We start from the raw sequence: 21,816 nt of genomic DNA, 5'->3' as shown, positions 1-21,816 counted from the left end.
CTTAAAGCCGTTCCAGGTCTAGCTACCAGATCAGGAGGATGTTATTTTGAGGTCTTTGCTTCAAGTTTCATCTCCCCTATTCAGGCGCTTACCATCTAAGGAAGCTCTTTTCTACAGCTATGCATATGTGCGTTGTAATACGAACTCAGTACGTCACACTAGACTAGACCTCTTGACTTGCAAATAAAACACGGCGATTTTTCAGGACATAATTAGTATCCATTCCGTACATGGACTGACGTCACCCTTCATTCAAAGACTTCCCAATAGGTGCAGGAAACGTCTCACATTTCAGACACCAACGAGGGGAGCAGAACTCTCGTTTTTGCGTTCTTCCAAACCTCAAGGGCCCTTCCAAGATTGGAAAGAAGAGCGGAGGGCAGGGACCAACAAGGTCACACACACAGGGAGAAAATAAAAAAAAATATATAAAAAAGAATGCTTTGTGTGGGGCTTCCACCTCCCGTGCCCCTCTCACAACTCTCTTGCTACAGGGATCTTTATCACGCAGGCAATAACGTTTGCAGCAGAGGATGATGGGAGCGGGAGGTGTGTTGACACGAGGTGTTGGGAGATGGGAAAGGCTGCAAAGAGGGTTAGGGAGCAAGTGGAATGGCAGCTGCCTGCTACACTCTTATCAAGTCCCCCCTTGCTACTTCTCTCTCTCTCTCTCTCTCTCTCTCACACACACACACACACACACACACACTCCTTTTTTTTTGTAGATGGGGAGGCCTCTCAACAGGCCTTTACGAACAGGGCATCTAGCCAGGGTTGCAATTTGCTATGCTCCGCTTGGAACAGTGTTGCAGCCTCGCCGCAGTTAAAAAATCTCAAGATATTTTTATGATGTAATTGTTCAGAATTGAGAATATCATAGTCATTTTTGCAAAGAAGAGGAACATTGAAAAGAACTTTGCTGGCGCAGAGCCTTTAGGCTAGGAAGTTGCTAGGGAAAAACTATTTGCATACTTTATTGTGATATTTTTGTCTCATTTATATGTACCTTCGCGATTAGCCAAAAGTGGCAGGAAAGCGAAGTAAAATAAACTAAATCAATCTGATTTATACGCAGAATATGCTTCGGCCCGTATCTGGTTTCGAGCCACCACCTGTTTTTCTCTAAACCGATGTTGTCACTTTTGCGTGCAGTGTTTAGACATCCATTCATTCACTGCGACGTTTTACTCCCAAGGTCTTGATATTGTATAAAAAAATAGCACAACACAATGACACAACCTAGCACAGATAACGCAACCGCAACCTCGCGTTCAGTAATCTCTATAAAGAAACTGAGTTGGCAACATCTCATTTACTCCACGTGGACTTGACAAGAGGTGTCATTCCTTGGACGGACGCTATTGGTGGGAAAGGTTTCAGGGGACGATTTATTGCACTCCACGTGGACCTGACATGTGGTTGTTAGGGGGAAAACTGATCTTTCCGAACTTTCTTTGATGTAAAGTGGTCATCCAATGGGGACGACCACTTTACTCGAGATCGCAAGGTTAAATAAATGAACAGATGAAACGGATATTCGAACCTGGGTTCTACAATTTATCAAACTTACAGGAGATAGTAAATAATAATGTATTCTGAGGAATATGTCTGACTCTTAAAAAGAGTCAGTAAACTGGAGATACGAGACTCCACCTTCCTGCCAACGATTAGAAGTGGACATTTGTATGCAGATTTGACTGCGAATAAAGCTCTTCAAGTTTATATAAACAAAACTAAAAACAGCATTTTTAATGTTACGTTCTCCTGGTTCACACTCGATAAACTCAAGCCTTTCAGCATCGTTAACCTATGGTTTTCTCCATGTTCATTTTAACTTACGTTTTGAATATCCAACCCCAACAGAAAATGGGGCATTTCCCTGAAGCCACAACTGCCAGGATAAAAATAGTATTCCGATGAAGAAGAATGTTTTACAAATTGGCTGACTGGTCAATGGCCGTTGTTTCTTCTTTGGTGGCTTCTATTATATCATGTGCTTGTACTGTCCACGGAATGAACGGAGAGGCGGTCATCACTTTTCACTGTTTCCGACGTCGCGAAATAAAGGCAGCGGAATGAAATGCATTCTGAGAGAATGGGAAGGGGGGGAGGAGGCTTCTCGATGGTCATGGCGTACACCGTCAGCCATTGTTGCTCGGAGGCATGTGTCAGTCTCCCCATGGTCAACTTATAAACGACGCAGTCCAGTTCAATTACACTCCAGTGATTGGCGCATTTGCCTTTTGACATGCGAGACCCCGAGCTGGGCAACAATGCCCCTTTGCAGCAACAATAAACAGATCATATTACTTGACGATCGAATTTCGGGGAAAAAGAAAAAGAGACAGGGTAATCGTTTAACATTGACAGCTGTCTTTAATTCAAAGGACGTTCGTTCAATTGCATGTAATTTAGAGTAAATGTTTAGATTTCCTGTTACAGTAATCGCAAGATCAGCACAGAAACTGTATACGACTAATTGCGAATTGCTAACCGATCATGGCCCTTTCGAAAAGCCTTTGGCTTGTGCTCGCTGTTAATAGAAGTCTTGACAGCTTGACAATATGAAGTTGATAAAACATGAACAAGGATGTGTAAGTAAAGGATGTAAACAAATTGTTGTCAGTTGGGAGTACAAGGTTCAGGTGAAAAAACAAGTTATGTGGCAACAGGAATTAAAAAAAGACAAGGAAAGAAAGAACTGGGTGAATGTAAAACAGTATTCGTGGAGAAGGTGTTAAAAGTAAGTTTCATTTTGTGCAACAATTTGGAAACCGTACAGAAAATTTTCATTGTACGCATTACTGTCAAATGAAGCAACAGTCCTTTGATCAGGTTTTGATATACTGTTAACCGTAATGTCACATCTATTCTTCAAACTTACTACTGAATTGCATTATACATGGGTTGTAAATTTAATAGTGGCAACACTGTTTCTACATATGCCATTAAAACGAAACCGGTGCTTCTCACTTATACCACGTGTTACTTTGATATCTAAGCTACCTTCCAGTAAATGGACTCTTCCTTCCAACAATAGGCCGTGACTAGGCGTTGGAGTTGGCGGTCTAAAAAGTTGTGTAGTCGTCAGAACGTAATGTGAAAGTTCTGGCGATCCTCGCCGTACCTCAATGCGCAGTATTATTGTTCATTTTTGGAAAATAACCTGCGACTTACGTTGCGAAAGAAGAAGGGACACTTTCTGCTGAATCCTGCAATCATTCTGTAGGACAATGCTCGGCCGCATAGAGCACAACCTGTGGCTGATTTGTTAGCTCGATGGGGCTGTCACGATGCTCTACCAGCCCCTGTGAGTTTGATTTGATCCCTAAGATGAAGCTTCCGAACTGTTCCATAGATTCTTCAGGCAACTGACCGTTCAATTCAAACCATCAACAGAACAGGCACTGCTACAGAAATACTACGACTGTACACAATGGCAACGGTTGTACACAATGCTGGAGACTACATCGAAGGGCTGCAAAAGTTTCACACAGATATCCTCTTTTGTATCATTTGAGAATAAATAGTTGCCACTATTAAATTTCCAACCCACGTACAAGCATTTAAAATTGATATTTACGAGTATGTATTCATTCGACACGTAAATGTGTCTTGCAAATTATGAACTGAACAGTGTACAGATGTATTGGAAATAACAAAACAATCACCTCTCGAACAATAGACCAAACCAGACATATCCGGTGAACAACTGAATTTCAACAATCAATTTCAAAACTGATTTTTACATGTTTTCTTTCTATCTTTCGAGCACAGGTTCACGTTAAATCTTTGCATATTCTTATTATGTTTTAACGGAAACACAAATAATACAACAATAAAAATTTGGATATGACACCACCAGTTTGGCGTGGTTTAAACAGCACAATTAACTTTCCAGCTATCAGACGCAATTAGAGTTGTATAATAATCTAATAAATTTGATAATAACTCGCCACTATAATCTAAAGTCCTAATTGAAAGCTTCGTCTTTGTACTTACCGCTTCCAGACTTTACGTCGTCCCTGTGAAGGTCAGGCTTCGAACTGAGCATGCTGAGAGGGTGGGACCCGGGCCCCAAGGCTCCGGAGAGGCCCAAAAGTCCCGCGGCACTCGACGGAGGAAGAGACGGTGCTCCAGGGAGGCCCGGGTGGGGCATCATGGGTATCGGGGGGGCATGCGCCGCGTGAGGAAGTTGCTGGGCATGCATTTGTTGCTGGAATAAACAAATATAACAAAGTAAGTCGAAAGGCACTTAATGAACTCCAAAAATATGACACACCATTTGGTGTTTAGCACCATCTTCGGTGTCTTGTTACACCATGATAAAGCACACCAAGTATGGAGGCCTTTTACACTTGGTTAGGTGTTGTGTTACACCAATTAGAGCGTTAACACTAGTGTTGCCCACGGGACGAGACGGGACAGGCTTTTAAAAATTCCAGACGAGACGAGATTAACCATGTGCCATAAGACAAACTAATATTTTCGAGACGAGACAGCATTTCCACGAGACTCCACGAGACGAGACAGGCCAAAGTCTCGTCTCGTGGGCAACACTAGTTAACACCACTTTTGGTGGCAATTCAGTTGCATATTTATTTTAGAGTGTACGTATCATTAGGTCCCCTTCTCATTTATTAATTACCCTAATTAATATATATTACGAGAGACTGAGGTTAAAGACAAAAATTTCAAATGCATGTTAACAAAAGACAATTACGTACTAATAAACTGTTTCAAGATATTTAAAATACAACTCCTGTATTTTATCATATCTAAAACACTCTCCTCAAACGCACTTAAATTATATGACAAAGCAACATATAACTAACAGCATTCTTCTAAATATGAGTATTTAAAACAACAAGTTAAAAAAACAACAACTTTGCTACTACATCTGGTGGAAGACATTTAAAGATGATAAAGAGTAATAGAGAACAACAAAGTAATGGCTGGGAACTTTTCAGGTTGATCTGGCGCACCTTTACACCGGATATAAAACCGTTTTATTTTTATGGGTTACGAGTTACGTTATCCCAGTAGTAAATCTAAAAGATCTTCGGGAGTAATTCATAGATGGCACTGTCTGTCTACTACACCCATTCAGGCAATCATAATGTTACTAATCCTTTGAGATACAATTTCATGTTTAGAAAATGTCCAGCAACCACTATATAACTTTAAAGCTTGTCTTTGAGTTACAGATACAGTCTGTATATATTTCATACAAAATCATATTATACTGAAGATGATGGCTCAAGATATGATGGGTGCATTTAGACAAGAAGTAAATATACATTAGCACATGGAAATATAAATAACCAGCACTTTACAAAGCAAAATTAAGATTTACAGCATGCATTATTACATTAGCGTCCCAATGTGAAACACTGCTTCTACTTTCTACAACAATTTGACAAGAATTGCAAGAATTAAGATATGGAAGACTTGCAAAACTGAAACCACAGCGTTTGTGGTTACCAAAGAGAATTCATCACAGCATTCCTAAGGTTCTCAACAACCGCAAGAACGTGCAATGTTGATGGCGTTACAGAGATATAGATACGTATTGTTAATGAATGTAATACTAGGAGACAATAGTCGACACAAAATTCCAAGGAAAAAAATCGTTTGGTTTGGGTTCTTAAAAGAGTGCACGTGAAGACAAGATCAAAAGTGTGTTTTAATCAAGAAAGGAACTCCTGAGATCCTGATTTTTTTGCAAGTGTAAATTTAAGTACAGGCTTCTACCTACTTCGCGTTTACATACACAAATTGTAGTAGCTTTGAGAGAAGCATTTCCTTTGTCAATTATGACATACTTTTGCTCTTGACCGTACAATCAGCAGTAGCCAGATGCTCTGCATCTCTGAAGGCATTTCATAATAAACGGCTCGAAAAAAGATGGCAGTGGAACAGATTACAGCAAATGTGTGTATATATGTATGCATGATGTGTATACTGAACACGGTTATTCCTTTACGAAACTAAATTAATTATGTTTCTTGTATTCATTACATTTCAAATTTAAGCAAACATGTTTTTAGGCCAAACTTCAGTGGCCAGAATAACTTATGGTGTGGAACGTAGAAAATATATGTACGTATATAATATATAATATGTAATCGATTCAGACCTGTCCATGATGTTTAAATGTTGGGACATAGATAAATAGCAGAATATGCAGACAGTTTGGCTTCAATTTGACCTCTAAACTAATATTGCATAAGACATATTTACTAATTTCGTTACTTTGTAGAAAGACAAAATAGATCACCAATTCAAATCGCGCTTTCGAAACAAGCAACCAACATTTGTAAAAGTATAGGAATCTCGCTACCAACGTAGTTATCTTTAGCGAATGTGTCTGCTTGTGTACATTGTGTCTTCTTCAGCATCATTGTTTCTATTAAGTTCGAACAAATAATCAATACACACACACACACACACATATATATATATATATATATATATATATATATGTTGTGCATATCGTTGTGATAGAAGTACTTGAAGACCAACAAAACACCACTGACAGTGCAAACACACCCATATCTCCCTATTCCCCATTGACCAGTATGTAAGAAATAAATGAAAACAGTGCAAAAGGTACTCACCAATAATCGAGGTAGATCTGGACGCTGTTGCTGCAAAGAGATAAACATTCATTTGTTTTACATTTGTTGTCTGCAAGAAACTACAAAAAAATATATGACAGCATTGATACAATAAACATATTCAACAGACCCAACTGCTACACCACTCTTATTACTTGTGCATTATCTACAAACCACTTCTAAGCTCGAACAACCTTCAATCAACCACTAGGAAGTAAGCACAAGACTTTGGTGTGCAGAAAAGAACAAAGAAGTAATGTTACTTTTCTTCAAACTACAAATTATTTTTGTAGCTGAAGGAAAAATGTATGAAATAGATAATAAATGACTACTCATGCACTGAAACAAAAATTTGACGCAATAATACGTGTCTTTATATAGCAAAAATAACATAAAATGATTATAAAACTAGTTAACAATGAAATTCCACATAACGATAAGTAACCAAGGTAATGAACACAAATGAAAACTTAAATTTAAAAGAAACTCTGAAATCAGATGTACAACATTTTATATTCCCACTAAGGAATAAATCTTAGTCAATATTAAATCCCAGAATATCCAACAATCAAAATGTAAGTAACGCACTTCTTATCGTATTTGTTTTATTAAACGCGTGTCTTCATGGACAATAAGCTTTTTTACAGTGGTGTACCATAATTGATAAAGTATAGCTTGAAATTCATAATAATTTTAATTTCCTTAGGCCAGTAGTTAAGAGTGTCCCTTTAAATCAAGTGGTTCCGGTGAAAAACCCATTTCAGTGGTGCAAACTCCACTTTAAACATTCAGCTACAATTAGACTAACAGAGCATGAGGCATAAAACAAAGCTTATGTCGAGTTAGTCACTACATTTATACACCTGTCAATCTATTACGTTGAGCGTTTGTTACTCCATACTTGTTTTAGATTTTTCTGCATAATTCCTGTGGATGTATTAACGAATTTAGTAGCTCCAGCATCTCGGCTAAAGAATAAAAATACACAAAACGTACTATTTGTTCGCCTCAGTGTACCTTGTGTACTGAAGTCCTACGAGCTTGCCTTGCTTTCTTGTAATCCTGATACATTAGGCAACCCACAAGACACGTATGCAGCAAGAGGGTATAACTCTTCTTCTTTTTCCCGCTTCTTCTCTAGCCTTCCCCCTCGAAGAATCCTCCCTTCCGGAACGGGGAGAAAAGAAATTCCTTCGACTCAAAGCTTCCTCCCTAATCAGAATTCCAATCCGTAAGCTTTTATCGAAATTCAAGCAGGCAGCCATAAATTAGTCTAAATTCTTTGCATGTTTCCCAACTACGCCTTTTAAAACTTGCGGAGGGAGAGAGAGGCACGGTCGCTAAGCGGATTGAAAATTTTATCCGGGGAGACAGCGATATAGAAGGGGAAGGGGCCCTTTTTTTCCCCAGGATTTCCTATTCATGCATGGCCAAGTTCGCCATTTTTGCTAATGCGACTTAATTTGCTTTGCTAAGAAGTGCTGAAGGGAAGGAGGTGTTGAATGGATGACAAGGGGAAACTTCCTTGTTGAAGACGCCCACGCTCCCAGCCTTTGCGGGGGAGGGGTGGAGGGACAAAGGGCGTGGTGCTTTTTCATCCACCCTGCACCCTTTGGGCAGAGATGCGACCGAAGATAGAGAACTCTTTTGATGGAACCATGCGACTCGCTCCAATATACAGCTCTCAAGTGAACTGAGCCAGTCTGTCTTACTTCTTTCAGAAAATTATATTCCAATTATTTCGCTATTTTTGTTAACATAATGAACTTTCTCTTTTCTCATCCGTTTCAGTCCAACATTTCTGAAGTCTCATGCCAAGAAATTTGTTTTCGAACGAATCATTTCAACCAACAACTAATCCAAATTAGAGTTGGATTCAACGAAGTGGTTCGTATGAATCGAATCTTAAGAACAAGTCTCCACATCATTATACTTCAGGTCAATTCATAGGTCCAATAAGAAGAGGGCTGAGATGACTTGAATGAGTGATTTGGTTTATTTTACGTTGCTCTTCTACCACTTTTGACTAATCGTGAAGATGAGGGTGAGTGGTATAATAACATTTACCCAGGCCGGGATTCGAACCCAGGACCCTTAGTGTCGTAGCACGCTGTAATAACCACAAAGCAGCAGAATAGGCTAAACTGGTCTTCCTCCACCTACAAAAGAAAAGTAGTTGGTCCGCCACTGGAGTCAATAAGGAATGTTTCCTCTCGGAACTGTACAGTACGAACAGGTCTCTGGAACGGTTCATTTTAAAGAGTTGATTTGTTCATCTGTAACTGTAAGAGGATTAAAGAACCGTGACGATGGAGAAAAGGGGCGGAGAGAGCACACCCAAACTTCGCCCAATGGCGGAGTGGCTTATCAGCTCCCATTACTCCCTTCAGGTTCACATTTAATAGCTCAGATTCCGTGGGCAGATCTCGAAAGGGAACTGGATTTAATCTCGCCGATCTCGTGTCATGGTTGCGTGGAACTATTATTAAAGGATGAAGGCTTCAGACAAGCAACGAGGCGTTGCTCGAAAGAAAGATTGTTTTGACAAAACGCGCTGTTAGTTGGTCAAGTTCGGAAGGAATGGACATGTAAGAGTTTCTGATTAGGAGCTACCCGAGTGACGTTTTATTGCAGTTCTAATGTAAAATAACTCAACTGGGCATAAATGTGAAAAAGTGTAGAGGATAATCGAGACTGTTTCATGGATCTGGACTAGGGATGGCAAGAAATTTTCAGTCAGGTTTCCGGCAATGTCCAGAACCGAGAATCGGGTACCCGGATTCGGATCTTGCCAACCCTAATGCGGACCTCGATTTTGTGTCTCCGTTGGGAACGAACTGGGAATCATTGGTTAAAAGACTTAACCATAGGCTAACCCTTGGTTGAAATACTTAACCATACGCTAACCGCTGGTTGAGTTTTAACCATAGGCTAACCATTGGTTGAAACACTTAATCATAGGCTAACCGTTGGTTGAAATACTTAACCATATGCTAACCGTTGGTTAAAAGACTTAACCATTGGTTGAAATACTTAACCATAGGCTAACAGTTGGTTGAAATACTTAACCATAGGATAGCTAACAGTTGGTTGAAATACTTAACCAAAGGCTAACCATTGGTTGAAATACTTAACCATAGGCTAACTATTGGTTGAGAGACTTAACCATAGGCTAACCATTGGTTGAAAGACTTAACCATAGGCTAACCATTGGTTGAAAGACTTAACCATAGGCTATCATGAGGCATGGTATAAGGTAACTCATCTCGGTACTTACTGTAAATGTCAAGCGTGAGGTGAAAGATAATAGTCGCTTTGGAAACTATTTTAGTTTGTTTAGTTGGAACCGGTTGTGGCACTAATGATATTACGACTGCTGGCTCTCTATTGAATTTAAACTACACGAACGACGATGTTGATGAGTGATGAAATTGATGGGACACTTACTTCGAACCCGGGACACCTGGAGTAGGTTTTGTTGCGGTGGATTGCATTACGGGATTTTAGTAATTTTGTTTACGCTAAGGACATTAACTTCCTCGTTGTCGTTGCAAGAGTTGCCAACAGTTCAATAAAATGTTACGAGAAACGCGCGTTATGTCCTTACCCACTTCTCGTCTCCACTGCCTCCAATGATTTTTCTCTATTTCGCACATCCTTGTCCCGTGACAGAGCAGCCATTTGCCTCGGAGTGCGATGACAGCGAGTGCCTGTTCGGTACTTAGTTATCGCGGCGCGTAAAAACAGAACACACAGCCAGTGCGCATTTTGAGCAGCCGCTGAGGGAGATTTATGAGGGTTTCTGAGTATTCCCATGCGTGCGGGGAAGGACTTCCCGCATCCACCTCCGTGTTTACAATGGCTTCTCATCACGAACATCGCCCGAACAAACCGCCGCGCCAACCTTTGGCAGCGAGGCACGCAAACGCTACATGCACGTCTTTCTCTCTCTCTTCGCCCTGCCTCTTTCTCTGTTTCTCGCTTCCCTCTCTCTCTTCGCCCTGCCTCTTTCTGTTTCTCGCTTCCCCCTCTCTCTTCGCCCTGCCTCTTTCTGTTTCTCGCTTCCCCCTCTCTCTCTTCGCCCTACCTCTTTCTGTTTCTCGCTTCCCACTCTCTTTCGTCGCCCTGCCTCTTTCTCTGTTTCTCGCTTCCCCCTCTCTCTCTTCGCCCTGCCTCTTTCTCTGTTTCTCGCTTCCCCCTCTCTCTCTTCGCCCTGCCTCTTTCTCTGTTTCTCGCTTCCCCCTCTCGCTCTTCGCCCTGCCTCTTTCTCTGTTTCTCACTTCCTTTCTCTCTTCGCCCTGCCTCTTTCTCTTTTTCTCGCTTCCCCCTCTCTCTCTTCGCCCTGCCTCTTTCTGATTCTCGTTTCCCCTCTCTCTTCGCCCTGCCTCTTTCTCTGTTTCTCGCTTCCCTCTCTCTCTCTCTTCGCCCTGCCTCTTTCTGTTTCTCGCTTCCCCCTCTCTCATCGCCCTGCCTCTTTCTGTTTCTCGCTTCCCCCTCTCTTTCTTCGCCCTGCCTCTTTCTCTGTTTCTCGCTTCCCCCTCTCTTTCTTCGCCCTGCCTCTTTCTCTGTTTCTCGCTTCCCCCTCTCTCTCTTCGCCCTGCCTCTTTATGTTTTTCGATTCCCCCCTCTCTCTCTTCGCCCTGCCTCTTTCTCTGTTTCTCGCTTCTCCCCCTCTCTCCCCGCCTTTACCTTGTTGTTTCTTTCCTTTTCTTCTCAATTCTTCGTTTTTCCCATCTCTCTCTATCCTTTTTCCTTTACTAATGTTTCCTTCTCCCTCTTTGCTTTCTCCTCCTTGTTTTTCTCTTTTCTTCTCTGTTCACTTTCCCATCTTTCTCTGCCTCTTTCTTGTTGCTTTTCCCTTTATTTCTAAGTTTCTCGATTTACCCTTTCTCTCCGCCTTTTACTTGTTGCTTATATCTTTCTTTCTCAGTTATTCCCATCTTCCTAGCTCTTCCCACTTATTTCTATTTTTCACGTTTCTTCTTTCCTCATTCATTTTCCTCGCTGTTTTTTTCCTTCATTTTTTCTCGTTTTTTATTTCTTCACTCTCTTTTCCTGTTTTTCCTTCATTACTCTGTTTCCTCTCTCTCTGCTTTTTCCTCGTTGTTCTTATCTTCTCTTCTGTTCTTTGCTTTCCCCTTTTTTCTGTTTCTCGCTTCCCCTTCTCTCTTTTTCTACCTTTTCCTTGTTGCATTTTCTCTTTTCTTCTCTATCGTGTCTTTAATGTCGTTTGAAGTGTCCGGCATATTCTTCTTGAATGTGTTAATTTTGCTTTCCTCAGGCGGCAGCCTTTTCACCTTCCCAACTGTCTATTGTCATTCCTGTTGGGATAGCCTAGGGGCCTAAAATTTTACAACCCCCTTTACATTTTTAGAAGACAATCGATTTAGCTCAAATTGCTTCACCGCGTCGCTGAACTCAAAAAGTTAAGAACCGGTAAAAGTCGGCGCACCCTCCAACAACACTTTTCACCGCCCATTATTGAACATGCTGTCACAATAATTAACGATTACGTTTCCGAACATGATTGCGTGCTCCCAAACAATCCGAATGGCAACGGGAGCCACGCATTCCGCTCGGCGGAAAATCAATCCGATACAGCAAACGAATACGCAGGCACTCCCAAAGTGCACACCCAAGGTCGGCGGAAAAAATGTACACACACGGACACAATGGGAAAGTCGATAAACTCTGTTCGGTCTGTTTGTTATTTACAGCGCGTATGAGCGAAAACAAACATTTTCTGTCGGGCTGGACAAAGATCAATCGACGACTATTCTACGAGTAAAAAAAAAACAACTGTGTACACCAAACATTTTGTTTTCTCTATAAACAAAGGTAAAAAAATGCATCTTCACAGAACTTTCCAAATGTCTGATTTTTCACAGAAACTATTATACTGCCATCTATCGGCGACTAAATAAAATGAAACCTTGCAGGTAATAAAACAAGTTAGTGGCTTCGTGAAAAGCACGGCCAAGAAAAAACACCGAGATGATAATGATTATGTGAGGAGTGGGTTTGAAGCATCTAGATAACCCTCACGTAGAGCTTTCTTCCTTATCCTCAGAGATATTGATATTATCAACGGTGTTACAGGCTACAGGGGGGTGGTCAGACCGTGACATAGAACTCAATAGTAAAATTATGATATTAATTATCATTATAAACTAACAATAAACTATTGGGTTATTGCCACCTGATTGTCATTATCATTACCACCTTCGGAGAAACTTCTGTTCGAGGAGCCACTACACAAATAAAAATCCTATACACGTTTTTTTTTTTTTTCATTTAAATATACTGAATATACTAGTCAATATATTTTTACAGACCTCGTTCGAGGAAATCTTTGAAAACAAAGGAAATTTTAGTCATAAATTTTACATTCTGTACACTCTTATTATTTAAAATCTTAGTTTTGGAATTTTGAATTTTGAAAACTGACGAATGCATCTAGTACTTGGATTGAGTGATAAATCTAAAAAAACACGAAGTTCTGATCTGGTTCATGTCCTTTACAATCAATTTTTCCGCCTAATACCCTTTTTTAACTTTAATTTTTCTAATGCAATAATAATTAATTAACTTCATTTCGGTCATCGGCTACAAAATAAAAATAATATTAATATATTTTTTTCTAATTTGATATGAAAGATATCAATTTCTATGGGGTCATTAGACCTGTTTGTTCTCTACTCCCAACACCAATGCTTCTTTCCAACTAACAGATTTAAAAATTACAAGAATTTACCCAGTTGAATGTGTCCTGTATTTGGATTCTAAAATTAAAGCGATTTCCTGCAAAATATTCACGTATTCACCTGACTGCATCATTAATTTCTGATTATTAATTTTCTTGAAGTGGCAATATTCTTGTTAATGTGCAAGTAAAGTTTATAATTTCATCTCTAAAGTTAAAGTATTTGAAATCTAACATGAATTGGATCCCGCTTTAAACTTTAGGTCCAGTCCCAATTAGCCTACTGTGCATAAAGTGGACTTAAAACACTAACTCAATCAAACAATTAACATAAATTATTACAATAGATAAATTCTGTTTTATGACGTCTCGAACGGTTTCATATTGTTGAAAGAAGAAAAATAGTTTCATATTCAACGTATTTCATACGCTCCAAATGCTTTACTTCTTGTAAGTGATAAGTTCCTACCAACAATTGTCACTTTTATCCGTAACTTGCATTACTCGTAAAATGTTCCCCATTCGCACAGTGAAGAAGAATTTGTTTGAATTAACGAAACTACAAGTTAAGCTTTTTGGTAGGCGCAATAAAAAAAAGTTGATACCCTTGGCTAAATTTCGAACTTTGACTAATGTTGATTCTGGTGACCAATTATTTATTTGCCAGATATTTATACAAATATTTGTTTACAAGACTACTTCTTTAGTTATTCCAAACAACTGTTTTCTTTGTGTATAGCTACTGACTTATAAAAGTCACGAAACGCACAAGAAGAAGATAAATATGTGAGATATGTTGTGATGAAACTTTGTGTATATATATCGTGCAATACAGACAAACGTTCACAAAGCGTGCAGGTTATCAAGGAGGGACTGTTTTTTTTAATGATGTGTGCAACAACGCAGCACAGTTTCATATTGGCACTGACATGTATTTTTTGTAATAATGTACGACATTACCTTCGAGCCACAACTGCTCTTTTGATAAATATGCGGGAAACGAAAAAATGTGCTCATCAGTTATTTAAGATGAAATGTGTATAAAAATGCACTCGCTTCTGCCCTTGCAATGCATCGTCAATTACAAATGCAAACTAGGCGTAGCGAGAGGGGTGGGGTGGGGTAGTGAGAGCAGAGTGTGTTCACCGTAAACAGCGTTAGTTAGCTCTGCCGCTGTTTCAACTTATCGCGCTTCGAATTCCAAACAAAATTTTCTGCAAGCATTCACGCACACGTGGGAATTTTGTTGAACGAATGGATTGGGACACTCATTCGGTTTGTGATGCGGACGTTATCGAATTCTGCCGACCACCAAAACCCAACACTCTGTATTATACATGACGCAAAGGTCTGTTTTGCGTGGGAGATTTCAATCGCTCGCGGTCACCGCTGGGGGAACGTGGAGTGGGGGAGAGGGGGGAGGCATTAAAAATTAATTTGCACCACAAAAGCGTCCCGCTCGGTTGCATTGTTGTGGACGCTCTCCCCTCCCCTTGCACTTCTCCCCCACCAACCCTCGACCAACGCTGGCCAACAGCTTCATCCGCGCGGGTCTTTAATCGAGTTGTAAGTTGTTATTACTGCGATGCACCGTTGTTAATGCGCGCCTAATAGCATCACCTGATTTTCGCACTTTGTCGCCCTTTCGCTGTCGTCTATGACGCGCGTCGCGTTTACGCACAAACGCATGAGGGCGCAATGATGTACGCTCCACTCTGCCGCGTTTTATTCGAAATTTATATGACCCGGACTGAACACAGCCCTTTGAGTAACGATGGCATATCCATGGGGTGACACGTCACTCCGTCGACCCACATCGCAGCGCTGCTACTCTAGCAAGGCAAGTAAAAGACTAGCAACCTTGTAATCAGAGTTCTCGGAGTTGATTCCTGATAGAAGTTTAGATTCAGCGCCATTTATTGTCAAGGTATAAATAATAACAACACAGTAAGCACAGGAAAAGCACCCCTCAGCGTTTCTCGCCCTTCATTTGTCTGCACTTCGTGCTCTCTAGTAAAAGTAGCGTAAACATGCTTTTACTCGAGTATCAACTTTTACGTACTTCTACGTAAACTACATTTGCATACTAGTGCCAATCTGCACCCCTCACGATAACAATCAATGTTTTAAACAGTTCTACAATAATTTTACATTATCTATTGTCATTTACCGTATTTGTAATTTACAAGTTGGATTTAGTGTTAATAAGTTTACGTTACGGTGACAATACTGGTAGATGAATCATGAGTAAATTTTGCATTTTCAGTGTGATCGTAAATTTACGGACATTGTTCTCTTTTAACGTGTATCGTTGGCCCACATAGTTCCTTTCAGGCCTTTATCCACTATAATTGACAGCGTTCGGAAACTTACTTGTTTAAAAGTAACTTAGTAACAGTTACTTAGTTCAATTACTTATTTTTGGCTCAACCAGCAACTTTGAAATGAATGCAGCCAAAACACTATCGTCTTCGCGCGCTATTGCAATAAAGTGTGACTTTTCTAAACTTAGCATGTAACGAAGCCTAGCTTCCTTGCCTTTGGCGATCCCGTGAAAATAATTTCACCTTAGCATCCACACGGGGTACATAATTGGAAACACAGTTACCAAATTTAGCTCTTCCGCCGTGTTCAAATTTACAAGTTTAAGTGTCGTAAAGTAACTGCAGATATCGTTATTTCTACAGCAAAAAAGTAACTCGGTTACCGACATTTACTTTAAAAAGTAAAGTTTTTCCTAAAAAAAAAGGTAACTGATTACTTCCAACGCTGATTACTGCCGATGTTAAAAATATATTTTCCGCGGAGTGATCCATCCCCATCTTAAGAACACCCGAATGTCAACAAACTCTCTTCCACGTAGTAAACGTAGACTAGCGAGGCTCAGGCGCCTGGACTCGGAGCTAGTTGCTACGTTCCCCGGATTATTCTCAGTGGAACTACTTACGTTTATTCCTCAACAGCGAGCCTGTGACTTATCAGCTTACTATGAAGCCCTCAGGTTGTGGGAAATCAGATAAGGATATGCTTACGTAAATCTTACTAACTCTCGCACACAAAAGTATATTTAGAAGTCAGTTAATGTTAATATATTACACTTGAACTCACAATTAAACTTCTTATTACAAACAAAAGTGTATTTAGATCATAATACTTCTTCACTACACAAATTAAAACATTCACATTTCCAAAATCACTTTCATTATTCCAGCAACATCCATAATCTCTCTCCTCTCCACTCACAATCAAATGTTTTTTAAGGTTAGTTCATAACCATAAAAGACTACCCAATTGAACAAAACAAATTACGTCATAATAGACAATTAACATTTTAAACATATTAAACACCTAAAAGGATACAATAAGTATCACAGTATAATCCTCTGTGGTGCTCATGTTGTGGCCTTATGTTTGTAAATGTCCCTTCGTGCATCTCATCACTACTCACCTTCATCTTCATCTTCGCGATTAGCCGCAAGTGGAAGGGAAGGAAATTAAAACAAAATCAATCCGATATTTCTCACCACATTCCTGCCGACAATTTTCTGTTTGCTAGTGTTGGATGGGGAGCAAAGCTCGAGAAAGGGTTTGGAGATTGGCAACTCGTTTTGGTAGTCGCCTACAGTGGAAAGGGTGGACCACTGCGTCTCTCTCTCTCTCTCTACACACAAATCCGAATGGAACGGCCTCACACTCTCAGCTGGTGGCTCTAGTCTCCCCCATCTTCCATCATGCAGTTGACAAAAGACTAACGATATCCGCTCCCGTGGAAGTGGAGTGGCGCCGCTGGAGCGTGCCGAGCACAGAGTTCCCCGACTGTGGGGAGAGGGAGGGAAGGGGGGGGGGACAAGAGAGGGGGGAGAAGATGAACCCGGGGATGCCAGCAACACGCGAGATCTTCCTCGCGTAGAAAAAGGATGTCTCACACGCAAATGACGACCGCCGCGAATCCAACCCCTTCTGCACAGAAGGAGCAACATCAAACAGGCTACAGTTTGCTTCATGTAGAGAGGGTTCGAGGCTCTGATAGATCGTGTGTTTAACCCTAGCAAAGTCCTACTTTTCGGTTATATATATTTTTTCAAACATTCCCGTTTTTATTTTAGCACACGTTTCTGCCACATTTACATAAAATTATACCTTCATTGTGCTATAAAATTAGTATTTTAAATTGCCGGTACTATGCTTACGCTTGCTCATGACAATGTTGGAAATTATTTTTGAGAAAGTTGTTTTCCGATCATTCTCGCGCGACAAATACCGATGTTACGGCTCCACGGTAACGGGAGGCACGCACTCGATCCCCGCCAAAAGCGTGTCATGTTCCTCGGTAACGCAAAACGTTATGATATGAGCAAAAGAGATAGGAAGGGAAAAGATGGAAAGAGAAGAAACGAGAAAGGAAGAAGAGAAAAAGAGGAAGGGAAAAGAAGGTAAGATAAGAAATGAGAAGGGAAGAATGGAAAAAAAGGAGATGGAATGGAAGAAGATAAAAGGGAGATAGGAAGGGAAACCAAGAAAAAAGGATAAATGAGAAGGGAAGAGAAAAAAGAAATAGGAAGGGAAAACAAGAAAAGAGGATAAAAGAGAAGAGAAAAAAGAGATAGGAAGGGAAACCAAGAAAAGAGGATAAATGAGAAGAGAAGAGGAGAAAAAGGGATAGGAACGGAAAACAAGAAAAGAGGATAAAAGAGATAGGAAGGGACAACAAGAAAAGAGGATAAAAGAGAAGAGAAGAGGTCAAAAAGAGATAGGAAGGGAAAACAAGAAAAGAGGATAAAAGAGAAGAGAAGAGAAGAGAAAAAGAGAGAGGAAGGGAAAACAAGAAAAGAGGATAAATGAGAAGGGAAGATGAGAAAAAAGAGATGGGAAGGGAAAACGAGAGAAGAAAAGAAAACGAAAAGAAGACTGGCCACTCAAGGTTTCTGGTTCCAGTTTCTCTTTCCTTTGTGAATGCTCCAACCAAAGGTGGCAGAAACGCAGAAAAAAAGCAGAACACAATGTAAATGAGAAGTGTCGATCGGACACAATTGCCCATTGCACAGGGCCATACGAAAGTTCAGCCTCAAAAGAAAACAAGTGCGTTTTCTTTTCTCCCTCTCCTCTCCAGAAAGACAAATATCAGACGAGGTCTGGAGATCTGAAACCAGAACGAAACTGAACTCTTTACTCTTACATCATGGAGAGGACATCCTTTATCGAGATAAATTTCCGATGAATGTCACAAGGTTCGGAGAGCTCCCAAAAGAAGCCACAGCGGACCTGAGCACGCGATTCGTCACGTGCGGAAGACATTCCTTCCCCTCCCCTTCCGGCTTACTCCAGACAGCGCGGGAGCACACCGGAAGTTGCCTGATGAGCCGCGTCAGCGCAGGGCAAAGGCTAATACTCACAGTGATAGATCATCATTTGAGTTTTCATAATGAGTTGATACGAGTTCATCCTCAAGACCTTGACCGTGCGAGCAGAAACAGGAAGCAAGCAACCTTATCGGTACCCACGTGGGAGTGGCGACAGCGTTGCGGAATGAGGAGCAGAGTTGGAGCTGTGGTTACAGTACTTCCTTTCCTGCGCTATGTTGACTCCCACAATGTTATATATTTTCTGTAATCAGAAACTGGACTTACAGATGAGTTGAACGGGTTGAAAGCTTAAAACCAATTTGAACTTTTTGTTGTAAGTCCACTTTATGTACAGATAGGCTAATCGAGACTGGGCCTACAGTCTAAAGTTGGGTCCGAACCGCTGTGCAGTGTGCCTCCACAGGATATCGAACTCGGGACCCCTTGATTACAAAGCGACGACGTTCTACGACACCGGGGTAGCCAGGACCAAGGAAGTATTTAGGGGGTGGGAGACTTACCAGTATAAAGGTAAAAAGGTAAAGTGCTCCCCTGTGCTTAGCACCACGCCATGAAGACGTATAGGGGGTGTGGAGGTAACGCCCCACACTTTCTTGATCCGGTCATGACTGGGGGTGATGTGATCAGCATCACCCCCCTGACCGCCTTTACCCCCCAGGGTTTCCCTAAGGTACCCATGTCATTCGACGCTGGGTGGGCGCCGGGCCGCTTCCGACTTACGAGTATATAAAACTAAATAATGAAAATATACTTGTTTAGCATTTATTGCATAATCGATGGTTATAATTTCCTCTGAACTTACTGGAAGGCACGGATTATATTTGATCACACGGCTTAGAAGGACAGTACCAAAGATTTATGCATGCATTTATAATATGCATAAAATATTCATCAGGAACTTTACTTCGCTAACTGAATTTAACATCCATTTCTTATTCAATACATATTAAATTCCTCACCTATTTGACAATTTCTTTGCCAGGACACTTGTTTTTATACAAATTATGCCGATCTTAACTACAGGTAAGCTAGATAACGGATACGTGCTGTTATATCTCTAATCCTATTCGGTATTCTTCTATTCATGTAATAATATAATATTAATTAGTGTTATTTCAATTTAATATAATTATTTTAACTTTATTATTATTATTTTATTATTCCTGAGACGCTTGTTTCGGACCCTCCGAAATTTATTTCTAGATACGTGCCTGGCCAGGACTAATTTTAGTGTCTTTTCCATCGTGCTTTTTTCTATTGTGTGTTATATTTTAACAGAATATTTTCCTCGGCAGTCTTTATTATATATTTGGTTTTCACGGAGGTGATCATGTATTCCCCAAAATGCAGTAAATATATATAATATATATCAGGAGCGTATATTCCAGGCTAGTTAGGCTATCTGCGAAGCCTGGAGCCTAAAAAGTAAAATACTGAAAAGAAATCTCTTAGAAACTGTGTGAATTAAGCTGATTTGAAAAAGAAGATAATGGCGATTCTGAAGTTGGCAACCAGAATTCTTAGGAGTTGGCAACCTGAATTCTTAGGAGTTGGCAACCTGAATTCTTAGGAGTTGGCAACGTGAATTCTTAGAAGTTGGCAACCTGAATTTTTATAAGTTTGCAACCTGACTACCCTTGGGATGGCAACGTGACTTCCTTGAAGGCGTCAAGAATGAGCCTATTCTTCTCCCTTCCTCAACAGCCTAGTACCAGGTGTCATAGTGAGATAGCCTGGGTCTTAAGAGTTAGCATACGCCACTGATTTTATATATATATATATATATATATTCCGGACAAAAAAGCAAAATCTACTCTTTATGGTTTTACTTATAATTTCCACCCCTGTAGTCAGTGATTAGTAGGGCTCGAATAATTATGCATTTTGCATATGCAAATTTAAGGATTTTTAATTAAAATGCATATTTCATATGCAGGTGCATATTTGTATGAAAATACGTTCATGTTGTGCATATTTTTGTATCCACAACCAACACCGAGCATATACTGTATTTATTTTTCTTCTTCTCGCTTCTCTCTTTTTTATCTTTTCTGTGTCTTTCTTCTTTCAACAACTTCAAACAAGCACCAAATTATAGAAGACGGTAAAGAGGCCCTCGCCCAGGTTGAAGATCCTGTGTATGTACAGAAATTCGATGCAGTATTGAAAAAGAACACTGGGTTTGCAACAATGGTGAAAGTTTGCAAAATTCTCCATACAAATGGACAACGTGTGGATGATCTGGAACTTGATGTGTCTGATTCTGTTGCCCTAAAATACAGTCCACTTGTATCTTGCGAAGTGGAACGTGTGTTTTCTGAATATAAGACTATTCTAGCTGAAAACAGAAAGAATTTCAAGTTCGACAATTTGAGACATCATGTTGTTATCAAATGCAATCATGATCTTGATCTGTAATGTATTGTGTTTCATTTAACGCAGAACCATATTAATTGAAAAAAAAATCTGTGTAGCGAGTGAGCATTCATAATAATGCATACTCACTGCCTGGCATGTAATGTTTCATGGTTTGTAATATACAGCATTTATAAATTAGACGGGGTTTTAAAGTGCATATTTTGCGTTTTTTAGTGCATAACTATCCGAGCCCTAGTGATTAGCAACTATACAAATGACGTGCAGGCAGCACTTTCGTGGCTTTAGAAATAGCGATTTTATGTGCAAGATGAAAAGTTAATATTTTAGTCTCTTATGTTTTTGGTTAGCAACACTAGTAACTTTTAAAACTTACTGACCAGACATAAGCAACACATGGCCATGTAACCAACTGCAAGAAAATATGACACAAATATGAAAATATCAAGAATCGATATTTGTGTCTACTCGATTTTCTTCAATCGTCCGCAGTGTTGCCAATTTCTCCTGGATATGCTCGACATTGTGAGTTGGCAATATTGATATTCCGGGGGTAGGGCGCATGCGGAGCTGTGCACATTACCAGAATCTGTCAACAACGGCCACAATGCTTCATTTGTTTCTGGCATGACGTAAGGTCTTGCCAACGGGAAGTGACGCACCGGAAGGCAAAGAACGAAGAATGATGGAAGCGAAAAATCGAAACAAGCTCCTTTCTCCCCCTTTCGCCGTGCGCCCAGCTTTCTTGTTTGGC

The 21,816-nt window shown here is 40.3% G+C and overlaps 1 protein-coding gene across 1 annotated transcript in view; it reads right to left on the bottom strand.

Moving 5' to 3' along the window:
* Nucleotides 1-3,973: 3,973 nt before the first annotated feature.
* LOC146003023 (TLE family member 5-like) overlaps nt 3,974-21,816 on the bottom strand; it is a 173,365-nt gene continuing 155,522 nt past the window's right edge. Inside the window, exons 7-8 of the mRNA XM_083141184.1 lie at nt 6,621-6,650; nt 3,974-4,216 (exon numbers count right to left, since the gene is read on the bottom strand). Of these exons, the coding sequence (XP_082997310.1) occupies nt 3,974-4,216; nt 6,621-6,650 (273 nt within the window). The remainder of the gene's footprint in view (nt 4,217-6,620; nt 6,651-21,816) is intronic.

The sequence above is a fragment of the Lepisma saccharinum genome, chromosome 19, assembly GCF_977018435.1.
Source record: "Lepisma saccharinum chromosome 19, izLepSacc3.1, whole genome shotgun sequence".
In the NCBI taxonomy this organism is placed as follows: domain Eukaryota; kingdom Metazoa; phylum Arthropoda; class Insecta; order Zygentoma; family Lepismatidae; genus Lepisma; species Lepisma saccharinum.
Note: the sequence above shows the minus strand (reverse complement) of the source record. Positions and strands in the feature narration are given on the sequence as shown.